The sequence below is a fragment of the Saccostrea cucullata genome, unplaced genomic scaffold (assembly GCF_032062105.1).
Source record: "Saccostrea cucullata isolate Sc308-1 unplaced genomic scaffold, CSIRO_AGI_Scuc_v1 ctg474, whole genome shotgun sequence".
Lineage (NCBI taxonomy): Eukaryota > Metazoa > Mollusca > Bivalvia > Ostreida > Ostreidae > Saccostrea > Saccostrea cuccullata.
Genome location: NW_026928549.1, coordinates 40,229 through 65,037, shown reverse-complemented (window position 1 = coordinate 65,037; position 24,809 = coordinate 40,229). Strand labels below are relative to the sequence as shown.

The 24,809-nt window shown below is 32.1% G+C and overlaps 1 protein-coding gene and 1 long non-coding RNA gene across 2 annotated transcripts; both read right to left on the bottom strand.

Annotated features, from left to right (window-relative positions):
• Positions 1–7,643: 7,643 nt before the first annotated feature.
• On the bottom strand, positions 7,644–10,999 carry LOC134277911 (uncharacterized). The gene is made up of 2 exons (XR_009994346.1): positions 9,972–10,999; positions 7,644–9,940 (listed from the first exon to the last, which is right to left on the bottom strand). It is a non-coding gene; the product is annotated as an uncharacterized LOC134277911 (long non-coding RNA).
• Positions 11,000–12,189: 1,190 nt separating this feature from the next.
• Positions 12,190–18,318, bottom strand: LOC134277910 (DCN1-like protein 3). Its single transcript, XM_062760205.1, has 2 exons — positions 18,147–18,318; positions 12,190–14,502 (listed from the first exon to the last, which is right to left on the bottom strand). Exon 2 carries the CDS (start codon positions 14,465–14,467, stop codon positions 13,592–13,594), a length of 876 nt encoding a protein of 291 aa, XP_062616189.1. The 5' UTR covers positions 14,468–14,502; positions 18,147–18,318; the 3' UTR covers positions 12,190–13,591.
• Positions 18,319–24,809: the final 6,491 nt, after the last annotated feature.

Here is a 24,809-nt window from a genome sequence, read left to right as displayed (position 1 = left end):
TATCTATTGTTTTGAACATATTTTATTGACAAGCAAAAGGATAAGAAACAAGTTCTAACAACTTACTAGTTCTTCTCCTTAAAAAAACACATAGTAATTGTTATGCAAAATAGTAGTAAAAACGTATACAAATAAGAGTCAATAATATACAAGATTTATTTATTGATATATGAACAGCGGCAAAAATGCCAATGTTTACTTCAATTGAAAGATTTTCGTTGCCCCATAGCAGTAGGTATACATGTATGATGTCTAAATCAAGTCAAAAAAGATAATCAAAAAGATTACTTCGAGCATTAAGGTATATGTTTTACAAACAAAGAAAAATGATAGGCACCTTCCTATTTTCCACAAGAGCAATAAGGATTATCAATGATATTACGTTTGAATAAGTCTTGGTTCAATACACATTTGTGCCTTATTAATAAAGTATGAATAATGATAGTAATACGTTTACCAAACAAAAAATATGATGGTGCTTTAGGATTATTATCACTTGTAATCTTACGAAAAGAAGTGACTGAGATGGCTTCCCTTGTATCTGTATTCAATAAATTCCATTTTTTAACAGCATCAGGTACAAACGATTTGTTAGATATTTCAACTTCCTCTTGGAATAGATATTTGATCTTTATTTCGTGTATTGTATCTTGATGTGTGTTCTCGTTGCTTTGGGACTATATCGTATATATTCCGATACATCACAATTATTAATTTTGAACATTGTAATCATTTTGGATTGGTACCGACGGTTTTTCAAAGGAACCCATCCTGTTTCAAAATAGAGTGATTCTCTTGAAGCTAGTATCGGAAGACCAGTAACTCTTCTAGCAGCCATTAATTGTACTTTTTCAAGTTTTTCTACATCAGATAAAGAGCAACCATCCCAGACAATTGAAGCATATTCAAGTGTAGGTCTTACAAATGTTGTATACAAAAGAGTAAAGGTTTTTCCTACCAATTGAAAATTTCAATTTCTTCAATAACCCCAATTTCCTATAAGCATTATTAACAATACTATCTATATATGCAGACCAGCTGAGATTTACCCAAATGGCGATGCGCCGATACAAACTCCAGTGCATTGCCTTGAAAATACAAGTTAGGTAAAACAAGTCTAATTGTATGTTTCAAAGAAAAAAATACAACCTTTATTTGTTGGATTAAATCTTAAAACCCATTTACTCGACCTTTTATCTAAAACATCAAGATCATGGTTTAACCTGTATTCTATATCTAGTACATTATATGATGCATGTTGCAATGAATTGTCATCAGCAAATAATCTACACATTGTAAGTATATTTTCAACAACATCATTAATATATATCAAAAATAAAAGAGGACCTAGAACTGAGCCTTGAGGCACCCCTGCATATATATTGAGGTTGGATGATAGCAGATCTTTATACATAACTTTTTGTGATCTATTTCTCAAGTAACTTGTTAACCACAGTAAAAGATCATATATATATATAGACCGACCTCATGAAATGCTACATTTGTTATATTATTTTTCACTGAAATAAATAGAACGTTGAAAATACATATAAATAGAATAAGCCTAAAGTTTTCTCTGTCATCTTTTTAAACAAATACTAAAGAAGAAAGTTAGCTGTTTATCCTAATTGTGTTCTCATTTTACTAATACAATAATTTAGGGGATGTAATAATTTTTAAGGTGTTTCCATCCTCACAATTTTAATGGTTCAAAGAACAAAAACTGCATTTATTTTCATTTAATTTATTTTAAATTTTCCAATTATTGCAAAAAATGTAAAGGTCACAATATTATTTAAGATGCGAATCATAAATTAACAGTTATGTCACCATAAAAAATCGCACATTTTTTGTAAACAGTATAAATAAAAATGTGTAAAAACTGGTTAAAATGCCTAATTCTGATGCTGAATGTTCTTAAATACTCCCTACTTATAAGATACTTTTGAATTGTAAATATCATCGAAACTATTTTACATAAGAAGTACATTATAAATCAAATGCCTGAATGAAGAGACCTTAGAAGGAGTTATTGCCCTTGTCAACATTTTTTAAAGATTGAATAATTAATTGAATAAAGAATATATGAATTTTTATATCTTAATTTTTTTTTTACTTAACAATATTTATCATTACATCTATTGTAAAGCATTCTTCCAAAAACATTGTTCTATTAGGTATGAATATAAACTAATTTTAGTTTTGCAAAAGCCTATGACATCATAGGAGGGTGGAATTACCTTAAAGTCACTGTTGCATTTAATCACTTATAACATAACAAGATTATTATTTTGATTATAAAAAAAAGTTGAAATATTTTTTTTCACAAACGTTAAGCTATATTTGGTATAAATTTTGTGAAGTGTCAGCACTTTTGTTAATTTATTGAAGATTATTTCCATTTTTAGAAATTTAAAGTTAGTATGCTTTCCAAAATCTATAAATAATTTGAAACAGAATTCTATATATGGTGTTATATACTTGATTACTTGAACATGTGACAAAGTTTGAGCCAATCAGAAAGCTTGAATAATAGAGAAAAATATTTCCTAATGAGTTGTGTAACATGCATATAAACACAAACACAATTTATATTCATTATTAATTATCCTGCACGTGGACATATAAATCTTGTATAGGGGAAAGGGGGTGTATGCCATCATTACTTATACATGTCGATATGCGAGTTATATTTTAACCTGGAATATTATTATGTTAGCATTTATTTTTCCTCAACATGTGTGTTATTTATGTCAAAATACAGCATATACCCCGTATTTCAACATCCAAGATATTGATGCCATCATGCAAGATTATAAATTGTATGTCAACATAAAAATATTGCATGTTGCCATTATAAACTCGCATTTTAACATATTTATCTTGCATGTTGACATAGGTAGGTCGCATGCCTACATAATTATCTTACATGTTAACATAACTAAGTCACATGTTATTCTACTTCTGTTGCATCTTGCTTGTTTAGTTTCAGATAATGCCGTTAGTAAGAAAATATCTAAAGAAATTGGTAACTTGCATGTCGACATAATTAATATGTTGCATGTTGACATCAATAAGTGTATATTTAAATAATTATGTTGCAAGTTAACATAACTTATCTTGCATGGAAAAGGCAAAAATATGCCACCATATGCATATTTTAAAAAAGAACCGTAATCATGTAAAAAACAAAGGTAGGACCAGGTGCGCAGGAGGAGAATGTATTCCCTGTTGACGGTCACAACAGCTGTGAACCCCCTATGGTTGATCAGGTATACAGAGTAACTCAAAATCAAATTAAGTTAAAACAAGTCAGACAACATACAATCAAGCAGGAGGGAGGTCAATAACCATAAACAGGCCATGTCGGAATATTACTTCATACATTAGAGAAGTTGAAGATGGAAAACCTGAAAATTGTCATTACTATAGACCTCCCCGAGACCTTGGTACATATAATTGCTTACCAACGTTAGAAGACGTATCGCAGAATTCGAAATATACCGTATCATTGTTGTAGTTCAATTACAAATTAATAATAAGTATCTTTATTTTCTATATCATTAAATACTTTTTTAAGTTTGCTCATATCTTTACTTTATTAGCAGTGGAGAATGAACAAACATGTACATATATGCATTTAATAACTTACCTTTACCGTATTTAAAAAATACACAACTCATTTTCAGTGTTTAGTTTTTAACAGATACAATCCGCTTTGCTTTTCCTTGGTTTTAGCATCGAAGTTCTTACTTTTTTTTCTTGGTGATAAGATACAAATATACATATTATATCGGAAAAGAAATGTTCTAAAAATTGTCTTATACCCCATGTTCTAAATTATATATTAATAGTCTAATTACGTAATTTGGATAACTGATAACACATATTGCACTTTCACGACACTTTCAAAAGTCCAGTAAGATGTTCCAGATACTTAAAGTGCATGAGCGTGTTTTCTTTATTGATTAGTTGTATACATGTTATAAGCTATAAATATAAAATCTAACTTCTCAGCAGAGGAATTTAGTATCTTTTACAAAGAAAGCAAAGTAAAATCATGTCACACTTCTTTTTGAATTTACAGCAATGTAAGAGAATTGTGTGTGCACTTTAAAAGAGAAGGACCTTGAAAACTAATGAAAATGTTGATATCCTTCGCCATTTTGGCAAATTCTAAGAATCAAGCAAGGAAAGACAACTGCAAAGTTATACATGTAAGACAGAAGGTTATATTTTTTTTAAATAAAAGATACAACCTATTTTCCCCTTTCTGAAAACAAAATCACAGGGTTTTGGTAACATTCTTTGCTTGATTTTACGTAATCAAAAAATGTACAAATAGGAATTCCCTTTTTATGCAAATATATATGAGGCTTTGTCGGAAAGAAACTTGCATTGTGTATTTTATATTACATAATTGTCGATTCTTTTTTTTCTTTTTGTTCTTAAAACACTGATGTCCCCGTACGGCAGATTATGCCTAGGGTACTTAAAGTTTTTTTTAAATGCAAGGCAAACTCCAAAATCAAGGTCAAAAATTTTATACCCATTGAAAGGTCTTGAAATACTAGTATTGAATACATATATGTAAATTATGTATGTGAGATAAGAAATTCCTAGCAACAACTGTTCAAAACTTATGTCCAAGATAAAAGATGGGAATTTTGTAAAAGAAGGTTAGATTTGGTGGTACTCAAAGACAGGTTTTGTCACAAGGAAATACCTGTGAAATATGAAAGCCATAGCCCCACCCACTCAAAGGTTAAGCAAGGCTAAAGTTTTTACGGACAAACAGGCAGATAGTACTCTTGAAGAGCTTATAATGTGGGAAACAAAAAGACCATAGTAAGGTGTTTCATGCTCTACGTTTGAACAATTTCTAAAACGAGGTAAGTTTTTGACAAACAAGTTGAGGAAGCAAGAATATCATCGGTCTTTTTTAAAGTGCATCATTTCGTAAGTTCTATGGTCGATACAATGACCTTGCCAACAAATACAATTTATCATTAAGTCAAATGATGACTGACTAATTCATTCTGATTGTTAGGCCATTTTTTACATACTGAGTTGTCCACGTATTTTTTTTCCGTTATTTCCCGATCATGACAAGGAGTACAATGTGTGTGACCTGTCGACAGGTGATGCGCACTCCTCCATGGCATCTGATCCCACTTCTGATTGTTTGGAGGTTCGTGTTTGCACCGCTCCTATTTTGTATATTTAATGGACTTTTGAGCTTGAATACTGTTCGTTGTCTCCAAATATTTCATTTAAACCATAAAATGCTTTCTTTGTTTTTTATTACTGGAATTAACGGAAGCAGCTATTGCAGAAAAAATACACGCAATGGATTTTCTTAAGAAATAAAGGAGAAAATATTCAGTGGATGTAAACATATATAAGTAAGGAAAGTTGACGATGACAAAGTTAAAGTTATCTTGTTTTTATACAATTTATTAGTTTTTAATTGTCTTTTATCGTCCATAGTCCGTAAAACATCCAAATAGAAACAAATGTGTTCTCGTGTGTAAAGTTTTTGAATAAGTTCTACTTCATAGGAATGTAAAAATAGGTCAGCTAATAAAGAAGCACCATTAGTGCCCATCTAAATTCAAACAATTTGTTTAAAGACCCTGTCTCCGATGCTGTCAATGAGAAACTCCAATATTATTTTTTTTAGGACCAACCTCAGAGTACTTGTAAATCTTATGATTAAGAAAAAAATTTCCTATTCTCAAACAATATCGATAAAGCTGGGGTAGGTCACAAATATTTTACATTTCTATTACATTAGATTCCATTGCAAATAATATCATTCAATCTGTTGCTGTGGCTTATCTTGACAAAAGAATGCTGTAAATTTCATCCTATCAGAATTGATATTGATGCCGTTTATCACCTTTATTACATATAGATATATCTTAGGTGTTGTAAATTACAAATAATCTGCACATGGAAGACAAACAACTGATACAGCAATCCTTATTATTAAAGATATATACATGTACTTAGTACGAAAATGTCAAAATACCTTATTAAGTGTACCATTGAATATCTAATATACAAATTTACATATATTTTTATTTGCAAATTATTTTATGGGTTATTTATCTGGTTTTAAAATTCTCTGTGAAACATTTGAGACAAAGATGAACCCATTTTAATAACAGAATACTCCAGTATTCGGAAGTATGTATTTCTGTACTGTCCGTCTAGCTGTCTAGATGAGTGTCTGTTAGCTGTCTGACCGCAAAAAAACTTTAATCTTGTCCATATATTTGTGTATTCCTTGTGAAAGACCATTCATTAGATACCAACATATCTGACCTCTTCAACTTGCAGTTTGACCCACTCTTGTATTTTTTTTTTTAATCAAACCTTAATCTTGGCCATAATTTTTAAACGTGGGTACAATTAAGGGCTTTCATAACAGGTACAATTACAATTTTATTACTGGTAGAAAATATTATTGACTTCTGACCTTGATACTGGACCCTATGTAAAAAAAATTTTCTTCAATATAACTTTTGAACAGCAGTGCTAGGGTCCTCATATTATACATGACATTGTATTAAGACCTTTCCTTAGTTACCAATCATTTGTACTTTTTGACCATGAAGTTTAGCTAACTTTTAAAAACGTTTACACTGTTGCACCTTTTAATTAGCAATTATTTTGATGGTTAATGCTATGGCTTATTTTTCACACGTGTGCTCGAGTTTTTCTTGAAACAAGACTTTTCCTTGGGTGCCAACAATTCTGATCCTTTGACCTTTTAGCGTTGGTCAAAACTCTTGAATGGTTGGTGCTTAGGTTTTCTTACTTCCAGTATTTTAATTAATCATTAAATGATTAGCTTTTTCTAAAGTAAATGTGTCATATTAGCATCAACAAACACTGTACTTTCCTAAACAGAATCAATATAATTTTATGCAGAAACATTAGAATTCAATTTGCTTACATCAGATGTACATATTGACACCAATAAGCATCGACCTGTAAATTTTTGGTTGATATGCAACCATAAATTTGTACTATAAATTTACATCCTCCAATCTTTCTGACATTTTATCGTAAAAAGCCAATCCGTGCATCCGTTCAGCAAGTCGAGATATCTAGATGTATGATGTGTAAACTGGCAACACAAGACATTAACCGCCATGAAAACATTCGTAAATTACATGTAATTATATTCCCTATTTTGTGTCCTCAGATATATTGTCAATGCATGGCGGTTCGCACAGTTTGGGTGATGATTTTGTCAAATGCAGCTAAGTGAGTATTTTGTCAAAATGCCCTCCGTATCATCTTTTTTGAAAGATGTTTGTGAGGAATTAAGCATTTGGTTAGCAGATATGAACACGTATTCCGGATTCGGCTTTTATTTTTTTTAATTTGTATGGCAGTGACAGACATTCGCGCACTAATTTTTATCTAATTCATATTTATGGCAATATTGAGTGAAAGTTGAGACATTCACTAACATCCTCAGAAGGAAATAGTGCCATCAGGTCATCATCGATAAAGAACAGAGACCAGAGCCAACACACAATTTGCCTTTTGTGCGCTTGTCCTCCCTGTGTGTGAAAATTATACATCTCAAGAAAGTCTTTAGAGAAATTACAAAAATAGAAAAAAGATTCAAATTTTTGTATGAATTTACTGTAAAACACAAGATTAAACATCACATAAAATAATCATGATGTGATATCGTTACAATAATGATTGTATGAACGAATGAAAAGTTCTCTCATTTTAAAGTGCAAACAAATGACTAGAGTTTTCATAAAGGTTGACATCATGTAAAATTGATGATAAAATACTTCCAGTGTCTTCTCATATGTTGATGAAAACATTTTGTAAATTGAAAACACAATTTTTAAAATGTGTTTTCTTCAATCTAAACCTAATCAGTTTGTTGACAGTCCATCACTGTTTGATGCTTGAAATTGTTGATATCAATTACTACAAATCTTCCAAAAACATACAAAAAAACATGATTCTCTGTACCCTTAAATTAAAGCCAATGAAAATCATAGAAGTGTTTCAATTTTTCTTCTAAATCTATAACATATGAAACTCTTGTCTGTACACAATCATTATGGGCTAACTTGATGTTTCTTAATTGTCAATATTGCACAATTGCATGGCTTTTTCTTTAATAATACTCTTAAATCTGTACACATTTACTAGTATTGGCCATGTTATTATCACATAGAAAAAATATACAGAAACTTTATATTCCAAAAGCAAGCAAATATATATCACAACGGTTGGTCCAGCTACACAAATGTACAGACTTTTAAGCTGAGGAAATTCAGGCTAAAACTATGAGATTGCAATAACATACATGTATACACACATATTAAAACACAAACAACAATGTGATCAAGTCCAATAAAAGCACAAACATTCTACCTACTTTTAAGGGTTTTTTTTTTCTCTCCAGTACAATGTGCCTTTTTTTCTGTTTTCATTTTAACTTCAGCATAAAATGTTAATTTAAAATGCTGACAAAACAAATGTAAGCCACCAGTCTTTATTTTTAGGAGAGACTTGAAAAATGGCCTTGAGAAAACTTTGTCTTGCCAAACTAAATTTATAAATTTTAGATTGTATAGTCATGATGGTTAGCACTAACACAAAATTTACTTTCAATAAAATAATCAATAAATAGCATATACATGTATACATACTCCTTCATATATAACTAACACCCTTGCAAATATTTCTCTTCCAATGAAAATTCAATGTATGATTTCAAACACAAATCAATAGTTTTAATACTTAAAAATTGGTCTGACTTATTCCTTAGCTGATTTCATACAGTAAAATCATCCCCAATTGTAAGGTAGTACCGTAAATCTGGAAATTTTTACGTCGATTTTATTTTGCGAATTAGGGTCAAAATGGTGTTGATCAATTCTTACGTTTCAAAATTTTGCGAATTACCACTGTTTTGTTTACATTTTCTTATTGGTAATTTATTTTTAAGAAAAATATTTTTGCGAATGCAATGAACTCGCAAATTTGCTAAAAATTTATCTACAGCAAAAATTTCCAGATTTCTGGTAAATACCTAACAAAATAATATCAACAAAAAAATCATAGATTTACAAGAAGCTACTGTTTAAAAAAACTTTCTTTCAGTGTTGATCAATAATGCTTTCACCATTATGTTAAAATTTTCACGAAAACACACACCGGTACACACAATTATGATTAAAGATGGCATTTCCTAGTAGCTACATAATACCAAGGTATCAGAAAGATTTATTCTGAACCTAACCTTCAACCATTGATATCAAATAACCATGACAATTATCGCAAAAATAATGCCTTTTCAAAATGGGCCAAGAAACAAAACTCACAAGAAAATCAATTATGAGGCTGGCATTTTTTGAGCTGTTCTGCATGATTTTATGTTGGCTAAAATGAAGAACAACAATCTAGTATTGGTAAGATATACCTGCCTTCTCCCTTTCACCTGTTTATAAATCAATACTCCTGATTCATGTCTATCATCAAATGATCTTACAGTGTTTATAAGACAATGGTTGTTGAGTGATGCTATTTTTGGAAGATTTGACCTTAAGATAACTTTTGGGTCTCTAAAAAAAGCACATAAATAGAAAAACCATTAACTGTCAAAACAAGGAATTTTTCATCTAACCATAACAACAAACATTAAATGCTCTCTGACATCATGGACTATTTTCTTCAGAACATCAATAAACATTAACTAAATTAAGGTACTCCAGTCCTCGGGTTCTAAAAATTAGGCATTGACTAATTGAAAATGCTCACAAAAATGTCCCTGAATTCTTATTCTTTTACCCATAATTTTTCAAACTTAATCTGTAAAGTTAATGATATTATATAGGAAAAATCGGTAAATCTCAAATAAATCTTCAGGAAATGCAAATAAAAACACCTACTATGCATTTTCCAATTCAAATTTGATTGACAAACACATTTTAGAAATAAAAATCATAGGTATCCAGGCTTTTGAAGAAATTGCACAATTTCTATCTATACAAAGTACTTCATTTCTTCCATTTACTTTGATTATTTTACAATACATAGTGTACAAAAATTTTTCTATCATTACAAAACACCATTAATCACTTTGAATTTCATATCATGTTAATAAACATTGGTGTCTATGGTTAGATTAAAAATAACCTCAATTTCTTTAAATATGTAATTTTAAAATACTTTTATGGGGTAAAAATTTAGACTTTTTATAAGACCTTTCTGAGAACTTCAAAGAACCTTGAAGCACATTGAAAGGTATAAAATGAAAATTGTTGTATGCAAAGATTTCGTTATTTTACAAGCTTCATTTTGAGACTTTATGAGTTAAATAAATTCAAGAGTTATCCTTCCTGGCTGAGGATCAGAGTACCTTAAGTTTTCTGAAAAGGAAATTTAAGATATATTTAAGTCACCTTAACTTTCATATTTAGCAATAAAATCTTTCTCACTTCCTTCATATAGATTCCATTATTCAATTTCTTCCTTTGTTGTTGTTTTTTTTCTCTCAGACTAGAAGATTTTGGACGGAAATGGTGGAATTGAAATAATACCACATTCACACTAATCAAACTTGATTACTTAATAAATACAGTGAAGGGCCATAATCTTTCTACTATATACAATCGCCTAGATGTTTATTGATTAAATATATAGTAAAAGTTGGTCTGGTGTTTTTAAGTTGATCCTTATACCTTTTTGGTAATCTAATTATACATTTACATTCAATTTTTTTTTTAAACTAGGCTATTTGAAAACATTTGATTTATGAAAATGATTTTAAAAATACTTCTGTGAAATACTTTCAAACCACTGTTAAATGACTAAACAAAGATCATCTTTCAATGCAGATTCAATATTGGTATATACAAGAGGCTTGAGGTCCACACAGCTTGCCAGAGCATTTTGCTAGAGAAAAGCAGTAATCAATTAAGTATTAAATAGTTTAAATGAGTGGCTCCCTCCTGTAAATCGTACCCGATTTATCAAAAAGTTCCAATCGCGATGGTTTTAATTTCACGCAGTAAGAAAATTTCTTACAATCATTTAAACGTTTTAATAGCTAATGATAGCATTCACGATTGGTTTAATATCGCGAAAAAATTATGAATCGAAAACCATCGTTTATTTGCCTCAGCTGAGGTGTACAAGACTCTAGTTCTCTAAATTTTCCAAAGAACTAGCTTCTTTGACATGTTCCGATACCTGCTGGTTCTTGAGACCCTAAATGACCCTTTAAAACAAACTAAGATCCTTTTTACCCATAAGGATGTATTGTGTAAAGTGTGATTGATACTGGCCCTGTGCTTCTTGAGAGAAAGTAAGAAAGTGAAAAGTTTAGAGAAAACCCATGAACACCTGTCACCTTTTAACCAGAAAAACTCACTTTGGGCTTTCACCTCAGGTTAGCTAAAAACACACAAATGATCTACAAAGATCTCCCATATCCACTCACTAATTACTCAGTAATCAAAGACTCCTCGCCTAATACAAAAAGGTCCATCAATTTTACAGTATTACCTTATCAACACTATACCTAACTACAAATAGAAACAACTGTCATGGTACTAAGATCAGAGAACATTCGTTGCGTGTCAATCTACATGTATATTCTTTAGAGCTGAATCATTACAATATAGCTGCTGATCACTACTTTTTCAAAATGTCAAAGGTAGCTGCAACTGTCTGTAAATTGAAATGTGAAACTAAATATAGCATCAAAGTCATATCAATGACTGCTTTATACTTTGTTTCATTTACACTTGTGTTATTACTTCAAATATTATTGAGGCCCATCTTTTTTTCCTTAAAATATTGTATTATAAATGTTTTTTAAAGCTATATATGGCGTAATATCTGAGCTAAAAAATAAAAATATGATATAAAGTGTAGATTTACATATTTGCTCTTTACATTCAAATTGAATTTTTCACCAATTTTGAACTTAAATATCCCCAAATTTCTATAATTAAAGTGACTTTAAACTGTGACTGATATTCAAAAAACAGAGTCTGAAAAAAAATGGCTACTGTTTTAAATCTCAGATATCTATGAAACACAACTGATTTAAATTGTGTAATTAACAGGAAAGTCCTATCCTTTTATAAAGAACACGTAACAAAACAAATAGAAAGATCTTTTCAACTGAACAAAAAAATATGCCATATATGACTTTAAGAATCCAAACAGAATTTTTCTCCGAAATTTGTAATCAATGGCTCACATTTTTAATAACGTTGTGAAATTCAAGACTAAGTCAGTACAAGACACTTCAAAGAGTCTGAGGGGGAAAAAAACCTGGCATAATTTCAAAACAGTTCTAAAAACCATCAGGGAAAAATACCAGCAAAGTGTAAAATAACCAATATTTATCCTCAAAGATTAACAAGCGGCATTGATTTTACACAGCCATTACGTCCAACCATAAAACTGTTCTTCAAACAATGCGAAAAAAAAATCTGCTGTTCTTGACACATTACTGGGTGTTTGTCTCGCGAAAACTTTTTCAATATTCTGTGATCTCTGGCCCTATTTAAGGCTATCTATACTGTTACTCTAGTTCTTTGAACAAACTAATCAATACATTGTTCTGATCACATGCTTTCACATGACAAGTGAAATTATGACACATCTAAGCAACACATTCTAAATCCATCCATGAGTATTAGTCCAATGTACGATCGCCCACAAACAAAAATATTCTGTTAATGATCTGGGTGGGGCTGCATTTGAGAAAATTGCAAATCTAATCTAAACCTATTGACAAACGCAGCAGAAAATGTCATGGTATTTTCTTTTTTTAGTTTCTGTTAATCGAATTTCATAAACCTAGTACATGTTGATTTTAAACCCAAAAAATGTAGACAGATGTAAGTGAAGACAGGGAAGGGGGGATGCACCTTGGAACATTATGAGATTCAATGTCGTCAAAAGGTCAGTTTTCTCATATACACTGTAAAAACTTATATGCCTGTACATGTATATGTTACATACATGTATGTAATGTTCTTTAACATGGCAGTACAAAAAAACTACAAAAAATAACAAGTACATAAATTGAATGAGTGGTGAATACAAACAACAAACTTCAATGCCAAGCAAAAATGCCAGGGATGCTGCAGTCAAATCTAGTTACAGAAAATAGCTAGGTTCAACAAGTTTGTCAGAGTAAGTGAACTATTATAAAATGATGGTGAGGCTTGAATTGTGATTTAATGGCTATCAATGGTGCAAAATCAAATCTAGTACTATCATCAGAAAAAATATGTGTACCAACTTGAACTGTGAATCAAGTTTTCCATGCACTTTTAGGGTATTCAACATGTTCCATGACCAAACTACACTATAATCACTCTTTTTCTGTGATAAAATGTCATGGACATTAATGTTTTTCAAAACATCTGCTTATAATGACAAAAAAAAATTGAAAAAAATCAGGCATTGTACAGTTTTTCACATTCTAAAAATCTAAACAAGCACATGTTCATTTTATGAACAAAATAAAAGAGCAAAATATATTTTTTATAGACAAAGGGACCCTGTGTTATCTGTTTTACATCATCTTGACATTTTGATTTTGCCTATCATTTTCATATTCTACAAAATCATCAAACAGACTAGGCCAGGCCTCTGTGTCATCATATGTGCTCAAGTCGTCAGAAACCTGTTCCGTAAAATTCAAGTACATATCCCACGTGTCTCTCGGAATTCCTCGAATACTTGGATGATCCTCCAAGAACTCAAGCCAACGGCTAAGAAGTTTAGGTTCATTTTGAGAAAACACAAGTTTCCAAAGGCTGATGGCCATTTCTATGGGTAAAGTCCTCTGTCCTGTTTCTACGTCAAGGCCAAACTTGTAAGTCCATCGATAAAGATCCTTAAAAGTTTGTTTATTTTGCACTTCTGTCAACAACTCTGTGAATTTTGATTGGATTCCTTTAATTGAATCAACCTTTAGGGATTTACAACCATGTAGAAATTCCTCCCTTGTAAACCTACACATCATTTCTGCTTGAAATTTCCAGGCTAGCACCAGAACAATAAAGTCATCAGGATTTACCTCTAAATCACAACAAAATGCCTCCACACCTTCCGCCAAAATGGCATCCTCCACGGCATCTTTATATTGTTCAAAAAGAGCGTGAACTTTTGATTCTGAGAAATCACGGGAAATAAAGGACAAGCGTTTGCTTTCTCCATTACTGGGTTTCTTAATCGGAGGCAGTTTGGGATAAGGTGTGAACATTTTCCGATCAGACGTCATGGGCACCGATCGCGATGACGCCATCACGGGAACGGTGATGCTGGTAGTCTCTAGTTCTTTGCTGACACTCCGAGGGCCGCCTCTGGCTCGGTAATCTGAGGGGGTGTGGTACCGAGAACCGGATGTCGGTCCTTTGGCCTCACAGCAAGATTGACACTTGCCCATTGGAGCAACCAAAGTCAGCACTTATTCTCGGAGACCTTTGAAAAAAGAGTTAAGATTGTTCAATCAGACAATGGCCATGCTGAACTTTATTTTAGTAATATAATATAATAACCAACTTTATAAGTAATATTATATTATCAACCGACTCTATAAAGATATAACTTTTATACTTACAGAACTTAGTTTTTTAAGTGTTAACTGTTCTTCCTTAAACAGAAAGCCAAACTAGACTGACTGAATGCCATTAAAAAATCTGAATCCTATTGCATTAATACCATTATTGCAAATCTACAGAACAGGTAGCATAAACTCACCAGAGGTAAACATAAATAAACTTTAATTATCGGTAATAGCACTTGTTCAGTTATGAAATGTATTTGTACATATATGTACAAATTGCATTGCAAACTTCACAAGTTCACAAGTTTATTTAATTTCCTTGAAGCAGTAATTTAAAGATCTATTTGATTTCCCCTCTTCAAATTATAATTTTCAAAAAAGTTTAAAGAATATATATGATTTGATTTTATTCTTTTGAAGCTATTACACAGAGTTTCAGAGCAAGGCTCATATGTTATATTCAGTAAATAACAAGAAAATACAACTCCATACATTTTTTTGGAGGTATATATGGCTCATTAGAACTTTTTTAGCAGATCACAATGATCATAATGAACCTTAAATCCTGGGCAATGGCCTTAAGGATTGACATTGGATCATTGTGACGTCATAATAAACACTGTTTCTCTGCATCATTGGAACGAGCCATTGGACTTTTTTGGAATGACCATCAGACTTTGGCATTCATTCTGAACCATTCGGGATTGCCTCAGAACTATAAGACTTTGGCTAAACCATTTGACTTTGGCATAATTACCATTGGACTCTGGAGTCTTACATATATGGATACCCATGTAAAACTTTGATTGCAAATCATAGATTCACCAGAAGCCCGAGTAGAACAAATTTGAATCTACACTACCTGAAGAATCTTCCATTCCTCCTGTATACCATAAATATGATTAGTTACAGTTTTCCTTTTCTTGAAGACAAGAATTTCAAAGATTTTTTTTAATGTATCATATGTTAAACTTTGATTGCCCATAGTGTTTCTGTGACCCCAAACATGGGGTCATAATTTGAATCTTAACACTTCTAATGGATGCTTCCAAGTAAATATGACTGATCATAACTTTCTTATTGATATTCTTGAAAAGATTTTTCCTATATGAATAACAGTGAGAAACTTTGAAAACCGACAGTGGCCCCAGACCCTACCCCAGGGATCAAGTGGCATAGTAAATCTTCAAAAAGAAAGATTTTTAAATGGGCCAACAATTTTTTTTTATTCTTTCTTAATTATATCCTCATGGCAGAAGGTGTGGTTCTTTATTTGAACAAATTTAAATTCCCTTCATTGAAGGATACTCTGAGCCAAGTTATACTGAAAATGGCCAAGTGGTTCTCTTTATAAAAGTCTGAAAATTCAAATTGTAAAGAGTTTACAACAACATGATCATCACAGACAAATTTCAATCCGAAAAAATGACCCAGGCTCAGGTGAGCTAAAATGTCAGACAATTTTCAACCCAAGTATAATTTCCTGATCTTATTCTTTTTTTTTTATTTTATTTGAGGAAGTTAAAAGCTTCGATAATACTATGAAACTCTTTTCTTACATTTGTATCAGTGGATTTATCCCAAAATCTGTTGCTATAAATTTGGATTTAGATTTCATATTTTTTTATCAGGACTTCATTTGATTTAAAAAGCATGTTTTTTTTATGATTGTGGATCCTGTAACTGCCTAACTGGGGGGAGGGGTCTTACACATGAAAATTATTAGAAAGAGGATTTCATTTTATGTCCCATTCTATGCACCATGGGTGCTTGTAGAACATATGTAGTACACATTTACTATAGCATCCATGCAGAACATGTTACATGAATTATAATATTATATTTTGAATTTTCTAAGTTACACAAGTTTTTTTTATACTGTATCTAAGAATTATTTGGTAATTATAAAATGATATGTGTATCAAATTTTAAAGTATTATGATGTGTAATAGGAGAAGAGAAATTTCAGAAATGCAACCAGACCGGGAATCAAACCCAGGCCCCTGTATCTCCAGTCAGGTGCTCTACCAACTGAGTTATCTGGCCATGGCAATTGAATTTGTCTGACCGCCACATTTCTCCCTTCTCAAAGGTCTTCGATCCCCCAAAGACCCCAACCCAGGCTCTTCCCTGGCCGGCCTCTCGCCTGTCACTTCCAGGGCATGGCATGGCACCAAATGTTAAAGGAAAAGAGAAAAATCCAGCTGACCAGACCAGGATTTGAACCTGGGTCCCCTGAATCTCCAGTCAGGTGCTCTACCAACTATCAGAGCTATCTGGACACACGCAATCAAACCTAACTGAGTGCCAAAGATGTACAACATACTCTCAAACTGATTAAATACATAGAAAAGCATACAGTTGCCTGACTTTCATCATTATTTTATACATTTGAATATCTGATATATATTCTACTACATGTTTTACTGAGTGGTATTTTCTTAATTACCAGGTATGTACATGTACATGACTAAAAACTAACACTTTTTTCTTTGAATGTAAGCCTATTAAATTATTATCAATCAATGGTTATCAAAATTAAGAGCAAAAAGTCCTATAAAAAGTAATTCCATTGGGAAGCCACTGACACATGAAAAAAATTCTATGTGCAATCTGTTACAAATGGCATAACACGCCACATTTTAGAATGAATTATCAATAATCACTAATCAATACTGGGTTTAACCAATCTGGATTGGCAAAATATCCTAGGGAGGGGTGTGTAATATATGGAAAGGAGAAACAAATAAACCCAGCCTAAATTCCTACAGACGTATTAGTTTTTCAGTATATATAACCACATTTTTAACTAAATGTTTTAACTGTGTGTTGTCAGAATAAATACATGTACACAAATAGTCCCCAGTTACAAAGAATTAATATTTTGTGCTGTACTAATATTTAGATAATGACATGGCCAGTGAAATGAATTTTGCTTTACTGTCCAACATTTTCAGCGTAGTAAACAGATCCCCAGCAATGGAAAAGTGGTAAACATGCAGGTCTTTTCCATCTTTTAAAATGATATGCCACTCCTGCTGTGTAGTCTGATTTCCAACAAACATGTTTGTTATACATAAACAGCTACTGGTAAAAGTACACATGGTGCAATACCTTGACACAGGCATGTGTATTAAAACAGTGTACAAAGGCAATGGAATTACATAATGTCTGATTAGATTTAGGTATATCTTAAAGTCTGTCATTTCTGAACAAGTTATTTCCTACTGTTGTGTATAAACTATAACAACAGTCATCAGCTGATGACAAGAAATAAACTCGATCCATTGTCTGACATTTGGAATGTGCCAAAATTCAATAAACAAGGGAGCGCATGGTTTCTCGGTGAACCAATATTTTCTTGGATATCCATTATAAGAAAAAGCAACGGATATACAAGAGAAAAACATTTAAAAATATCGATTTGTAGAGAAAAATCATTAATTAAATGGAAATCAATACATAACGACCAAACACAGCTGTTTTTGACCCCTCACTTCGAATGGTATTGTCCAAATCTTAAGAAATGCTCATATTATCAATGAAATAAAAAGATCACCGTTCTAAACTATCCTCCCTCGTCCAGAAAGGCATCCCTTGGTGTCTGGTGCGACCCTCTGCTCCAGAGAAGATTCTAATTTCCACTTCTCGACATCAGTTACCGTGTTGGATTCTGTTGATCCATGTCGAAGGCGATTTAGACGACTTCCTGTTAGTGCCCGTGACGTCATTAGGACAAGGAGATAACTCCAGAGGTTTCATCGAAAGATTTGGTGGAAAAAGATTTTTGCAATAATAAAAGCGTCATGTAATTTGCATGTATTCTAATTCAACCGTAAATTCAACCAGAAAAGGAATATATCTGATATGAACTCGCTGTGATTTTGACTCCCCCCCTCCCCTCCTAACTTTTAGATATTTATTTATACCAATTTAACTATGCCGCTTTGCCACGGTTTGCATGCTTTTCTAATTAATGAACGTAAAATTTATTTTATTATTGCATGTTTTAGTCTAAATCTAATGTGAACTAGATCAACATTTCCGTACATGATTTTATGTACAACCATAGTTGTTTGTCTTCCGGATTGTTAAATGTAAAATAAATATATAAAAAATATAACTATAGAGTTTATGTACGTCTTTTTCTTGCCTGAAAGTGTCAGGATCTTTATTTTAACAACTTTTCAGTGTATTTAAAGAAGATTCAAAATTTTTAAAATTTATTTTACATTTAACAATCCGGAAGACAACGAAGCCCCTATGTGTACAACACGTACGGTCCATAGGAAGCATGGGGAGGAGGAGAGGGGGCGGGGGGCAATCAAACATTAACAGGAATCCCGATTGATGGGGTAAAATCAAGATTCCTAGAGAAGGAGAGGAGAATCAAATGTTACTATTGAGGGGAGACAAGCGTATAGTAGCTATGTTTTCTACAGAACATATGTATATATATTTATTCTAAATGTCGTCCCACCCCCCTACGACCATGACATTTGTATGACAATAATCTTATCCAAAAACGTCTGAGGCAATTTAAATGCATTTGCTTATAGGGTGCATGTACTTCCTTTTTTCAATCTTATTCTATAAACATACTGGTCCTTCCGTCCGCTTTCCTTTTTCTAGAAAAAATATGTATCAGATGAGCATAAATATAACTGTTTTATTTCAATTCGAATTCTTAAAATGATCATACAGAAAGAAAGGATGAGTGCGTAACGTTACACATATTTGTAACTGTCCAGTATCCAGTTCACATAAATCTGAATCGTTAAATTGTAAGTCCATAAAAGTCAATTTAATTCAGTAGCTGTATAGGTAATTTTCATTGATACATAATTATTTGAATTTCTTTATTAGAAATGTAATATCATATATTATACAACTGGCAGAATACTGATTAAAAAGAAAACACAAATCAATTTATTTGAAAGTTAAAAAACAAATAATTTTGTACATTTATATCAGGTACTGTACATAGAGCGTATTAGAAGGGCCACCACCCCCACCCCGTCTTTCCAAATATATTTTTTTTCTCTTGAAAAATGTTTAACTTTACTAGCATTGAAAAGTCGATTGCCTCCCCTACATTACACCCTACTTTTCTTTGCAGTATGTTAAACTAGAGGTACTGTGAGAATTTAACTCACTAAATGGTACCCCTTTCCCCCGCCTCCCAAATGATTATAATGGCAAAGTCCATTTTTTGCTCTGGGAGACCCGAAATGAGGGTCACATCAAAATATAAAATAGGAAATGCTCAAAGGCATTATGTTATAAAAGATCTGTGAAAGTATTAATGATTTTATTCAGTGGTATAGGAGGAGTTGTGGATAAGAAATGTTTATACCCTTCCATATTATAGAAAGAATGGCAATGACCATATGTTTTGCTATCAATCTGATTAAAATCAGATCTGATGGTCGCTTTGTACATCGACCATCAGAATTTCGGAGCGTAACAAAGATCTGATTTTAATCAGATTGTTTTGCTATGGGAAACCCAAAATATGTGTCTGATCAGAAAGGAAAATAGGAGGTGCCAAATGGCGCTATGTTACAAAGATTCTGTGAGAGTCTCAATACATAAAATTTTATTTACAGGTATAAGAGGAGTTGCAAATAAGGCGTTACACATGTACTCGGACGGACGTTCATACAGACATCCCATCGCAATATACTGTCCTCTACAAAATTTGAATTTTTCAATTAAAATTTGCATATACAAATTTAAATTGAACAATTCAAATTTTTGTAGGGAACAATACACCCCTTTGCTTCAAGTCCTTGTATACAAGATACAAGATAATAATAAGGTATCTGTAATTTACAATACTCCTGTATAAGCTTTCGATTTTGTGATGGAAATCGCACTAGCAAATCATTTTATGAGTGGAAAAAAAAATACATGTTTACAGTACAGATTCCATCCTTGTGGGTCACAAAATCTTTCTTGTGCAAAGGGCAATAACTCTTGCTTATGTTTCTTCCTTATTGAAATGGTATATTATAAACGATTTTCCCCGGTATCCACTTTTTATACAATAAATTTATAAAGGAACAACTTGAATATGTGTGAGGGGATCTAATTTTAATTGATGATGACAAAACACAAAAAAGACATTATCAGAGTTTTTACATGCATCCATTGAAACTGTGGGGTGGGGGTATCGTTAATTATTTTTATTAATCACAATAGTTATTATGTATACATGCAAACATATATTTTAGCCTCCGTAATCGAAGATTCGGGAGAATATAGTTTATGCTCTCTCCGTCCGTCTCTCTGTTTGTCCGCAAACAAATTATCTTTGCCCATAACTTTTGATTTGATTGGACTTTCATAAATCTTATTTCACATGTGTATTCCTTGTCCAAGATACTTGCTTTGGGTTTTAATATCTTTGACCTTGACCTTGGAGTTTAACCCACTTTTGCTTATTTTTTCAAACTTTAATCTTGGTCAAAACTTTTGAACAGTTTGTGCTATAGGGCTCTAATATTTTACATGTATATTTCTAATAACAAGGCCCTCTCCTCAGTTCCTTTAATTTCATTTGTTGACCTTGACCTTGGTTTTCATATTCACAGGTAAAATTATTGTGACAAGTCCTTCCTTTGGGATTTTTTTTCCATCTCTTTACCTTGGCCTTGGTGTTTGACTTGCGTTTGAGAAACTTTTACCTTCGTCAAGAGTTGACATACGCCGATACGGGGACACCGGTGTTTCACAAACACATGTTGTCATTTCAGAAATAGATTGGTGATTTTTTTTTCGATATAGGAAATTATGTATATTAAAAAAAAAACTTGGCTTGCTTTTATTTTTTTATTACATGTAATAAATGTAATATTGGAATGGTAAAAATTGATAAATAGGCTTATATTTTGCTTCATCTGAGACAATCTTAGAACTCATTTCTCCTTCACCGTCTTCCTCAAAACGTAAAGTTCTTGAGTATCTCAATAATCCTGTATACTAGTATACGAAAGCAAATATTTGAATCTTAAACTGACATATGATACAATGTGCATATGCACCTGCGGTCATTAAGTTCGTAGTGATGTGACGTTTATATTATTAGCTATAGGATTTCCGCGCCGTCCGGGAATTGAAGTTTATTCTATGGCAAGTCCTTTTACTATTTATTCGTGAAATATAAATTTTCTTTCAATAAGAGAGATATCTCTTTATCATAGAGAGATATCTCTTTAGCTTATAGAGATATCTCTTTGACTTATAGGGGTATCTTTATACCTTAGAGAGATATCTCTTTAAACAAAGAGATATGTATAGGCTACATTATAGATGCCGAGTAGTATTGATTATATCGTTTTCATGGGGCGTGGAAATCCACGCCCCATGAAAATGATATAACCAATAGTACATGTACAAGGCAATCTATGATGTAAGCAACTTGTCGCATCTGATGACTTAAATTTCATTGAGAGTGTCAAAATTCAATAAAAAAAAAATATTCAGCGTGTCATGAACTTAAGATTCATTTCAAGCTAGCTCTCCAACATGTCGGACGTTCTTAGTGAATTTGACTTTGACTTTTTAACTGAGTTTGAAGATTTTGACGATTTATTTTGAGCCAGACACTCGACAAATATGAAATCACAGAAACAAATATCAAGGAGTTAAACGATATAAAGTTTGGAGATTTTACCGTAACTTTCAATATGGATTAATCTTTTGAACGAATGGAAACTTTCAACTGAGTTAAATACATGTATTTTTAATTAGTTTAAGGCTAAGAAATAGCTTAAAAACATGTTCATTTTTCTGTAGTTATGAACTTGTGAGATAAAATCAGTTGTTTTCTCATGACCTGATTTCTGCCTCCTGCAGTGATATATGAAGGGGCGTGGAAAGTATGATAGCATATGTGATATGGGATATATCATCACAGAAAGATCAAAGAAAATCACCGCAGATATGCGACAACTCTTTTTGTAAGAGAGTTATCTCTTTTACTTAGAGCGATATCTAATATTCTTAATAAGCTAGAGAGATATCTCTTCTACAAGGTTAAAAGAGATATCTTTTTTAGTTAGAGAGATATCTAGCCCTTTAGATTTTCAAAAAGAGATATCTTTCTAAGCTAAAGAGATATCTATCTTAATGAAAGAGATATATCTTTTCCAGTGATCCTTAAAATAAAATAATGAATTCTCCCCTTTCAAACGAAAGCGAAACATGAAAAGTCTCTGCTCTGGAATAATTTCGTTGTTATGAGAAAAAAGACTGAGCATGTCATACCCAGAATAATATATGTATTATGTAAACAAAAAAACCCTATAAATCCCTTTTTTGAAACTGTGTTGATAAACATAAATATGGCAAGCCCTTTTGCTATTTATTCAGAAAATAAAATTAATCTTAAAATTACAGAGATATCTCTCATTTTAGAAAGATATCTCTTAAGAAATAGAGATATCTCCCAACTTAAAGAGATATCTCTTATTTTTAAGAGATATCTCTATAAGAAAGAGATATCTCTTAAAGTTAGATAGATATATCTTATACTTAGTGAGATATCTCTTTTTATAAGCAGAGAGATATCTCTTACACTGAAACATATATCTCTTAATGTTAACCATAAACAAACATTCCTGTATATATACAATTACGAATTCGAAAAAAGCAGAAAATCAAACTCCAAAGTTCAAAGTAAAAAGGTCACTTGTAAGTCTTGGTACCCAAAGGAAGATCTTGTCAACACCTGTGAAATATTCAAAACCCTAGTTCTAACTGTTCAAAAGTGATGGCCGAGGTAAAAGTTTTTTAAAAGTGGATCAAACTCTAATGTCAATGTGAAAATTATTTATACTCGATCACTAAAAGATCTTGTCACAATGAATAAACATGTGAAGTATGGATGCCTTAGCTCCAACTGTTCAAAAGTTATGGCAAAGGTTAAAATGTGATTTTTTTTTTTTTTTAAAGTGTGTCACATTCCAAGATCAAGGGGTCAAATTTGGTGGTAAGTAATGTCTTGTCAAGGAATACACCTGTGAAATATGAAAATCATGGTCCCACTCACTCAAAGGTTATGAGCAAGCTTAAGATTAAAGTTTTGAGCAAAATTAAAGACATGCCAAGGCCAAAAGGTCAAAATTGTTGGTATCAACAGGAAGGTCTTTTCACAAGGAATACACGTGAAATAAAGAAGCCTTAATACTATCTATTCAAAAGTTATGTCAAAATTTCAAGTTATTTAAAAGAGGGTCAAACTCTAAGGTCAAGGTCAAAAGATGTAAAATATTTACACCCATTGAAAGGTCTTGAATCAGTGAAGTAACACGTGCAGAATGAAAGCCCTGGCACTAACCGTTCAAAAGTTATGGCAAAGGTAAAAGTGTGCCACAACGCAAGGACAAGGTCGAGAAGTCAAATTTGGTGGTACACAAAGAAACAAGAAATACGTCTGTGAAATATAAATGCCATAGCCCCATCCACTCTAAAGTTATGGGGAAGGTGATAGTTTTTATGAGCAAACAGGCAGAAAGATCGTCTGCCGTTCGTCTATGTACGTCTTTAAATGTTACTGTTTGTCCGTAAAAACTTAAATCTTGCCCATTACTTTTGATTGGGTGGGGCTATCATTTTCATATTTCACAGGGACTGGTGTATTCCTTGTGACAGACCTTTTTTGAGGTACCATCAACCTTGACCTCTTGACCTTGGGGTTTGACCCCTTTTACAAAAAAATACCAAACTTTAACCTTGGTCATAACTTTTGAACAGCTGTTGTTAGAGATTTCATTTGTCACAAACTTCATGCTTCAAAGTTCATGTCATACTTCACAAATGTATTCATTGTGGCAAGGTTAACTTAAGTTATGGGCAAGGTTAAAGGTTAGGACCCCATTGGAAATAAGCTCTCGAGATTTAATGGGTTATCCTGGTGTCAATTCTAGCCACCTTGAAATTATATTTCTAAAAATATTGTTACCTTAATTGTTTATTTATGAAATCTGGGTTGCCAACTTTTGTCTTTCATATGATTGTGTATAATTATGTGTATTTGTTTTATGTATGATGACATGATACTAAATAAATACTACTACTAAAGCTTTAGCGGACAGACAGACGGACAGGATAAAAACTATATACCATGAATCTTCGATTACTTGGACATACAAATTTTGTACTCGTCCCATATATGAGAATTTTGTATTTAGCGCCAAAAACTTGATGGAAATTCGAT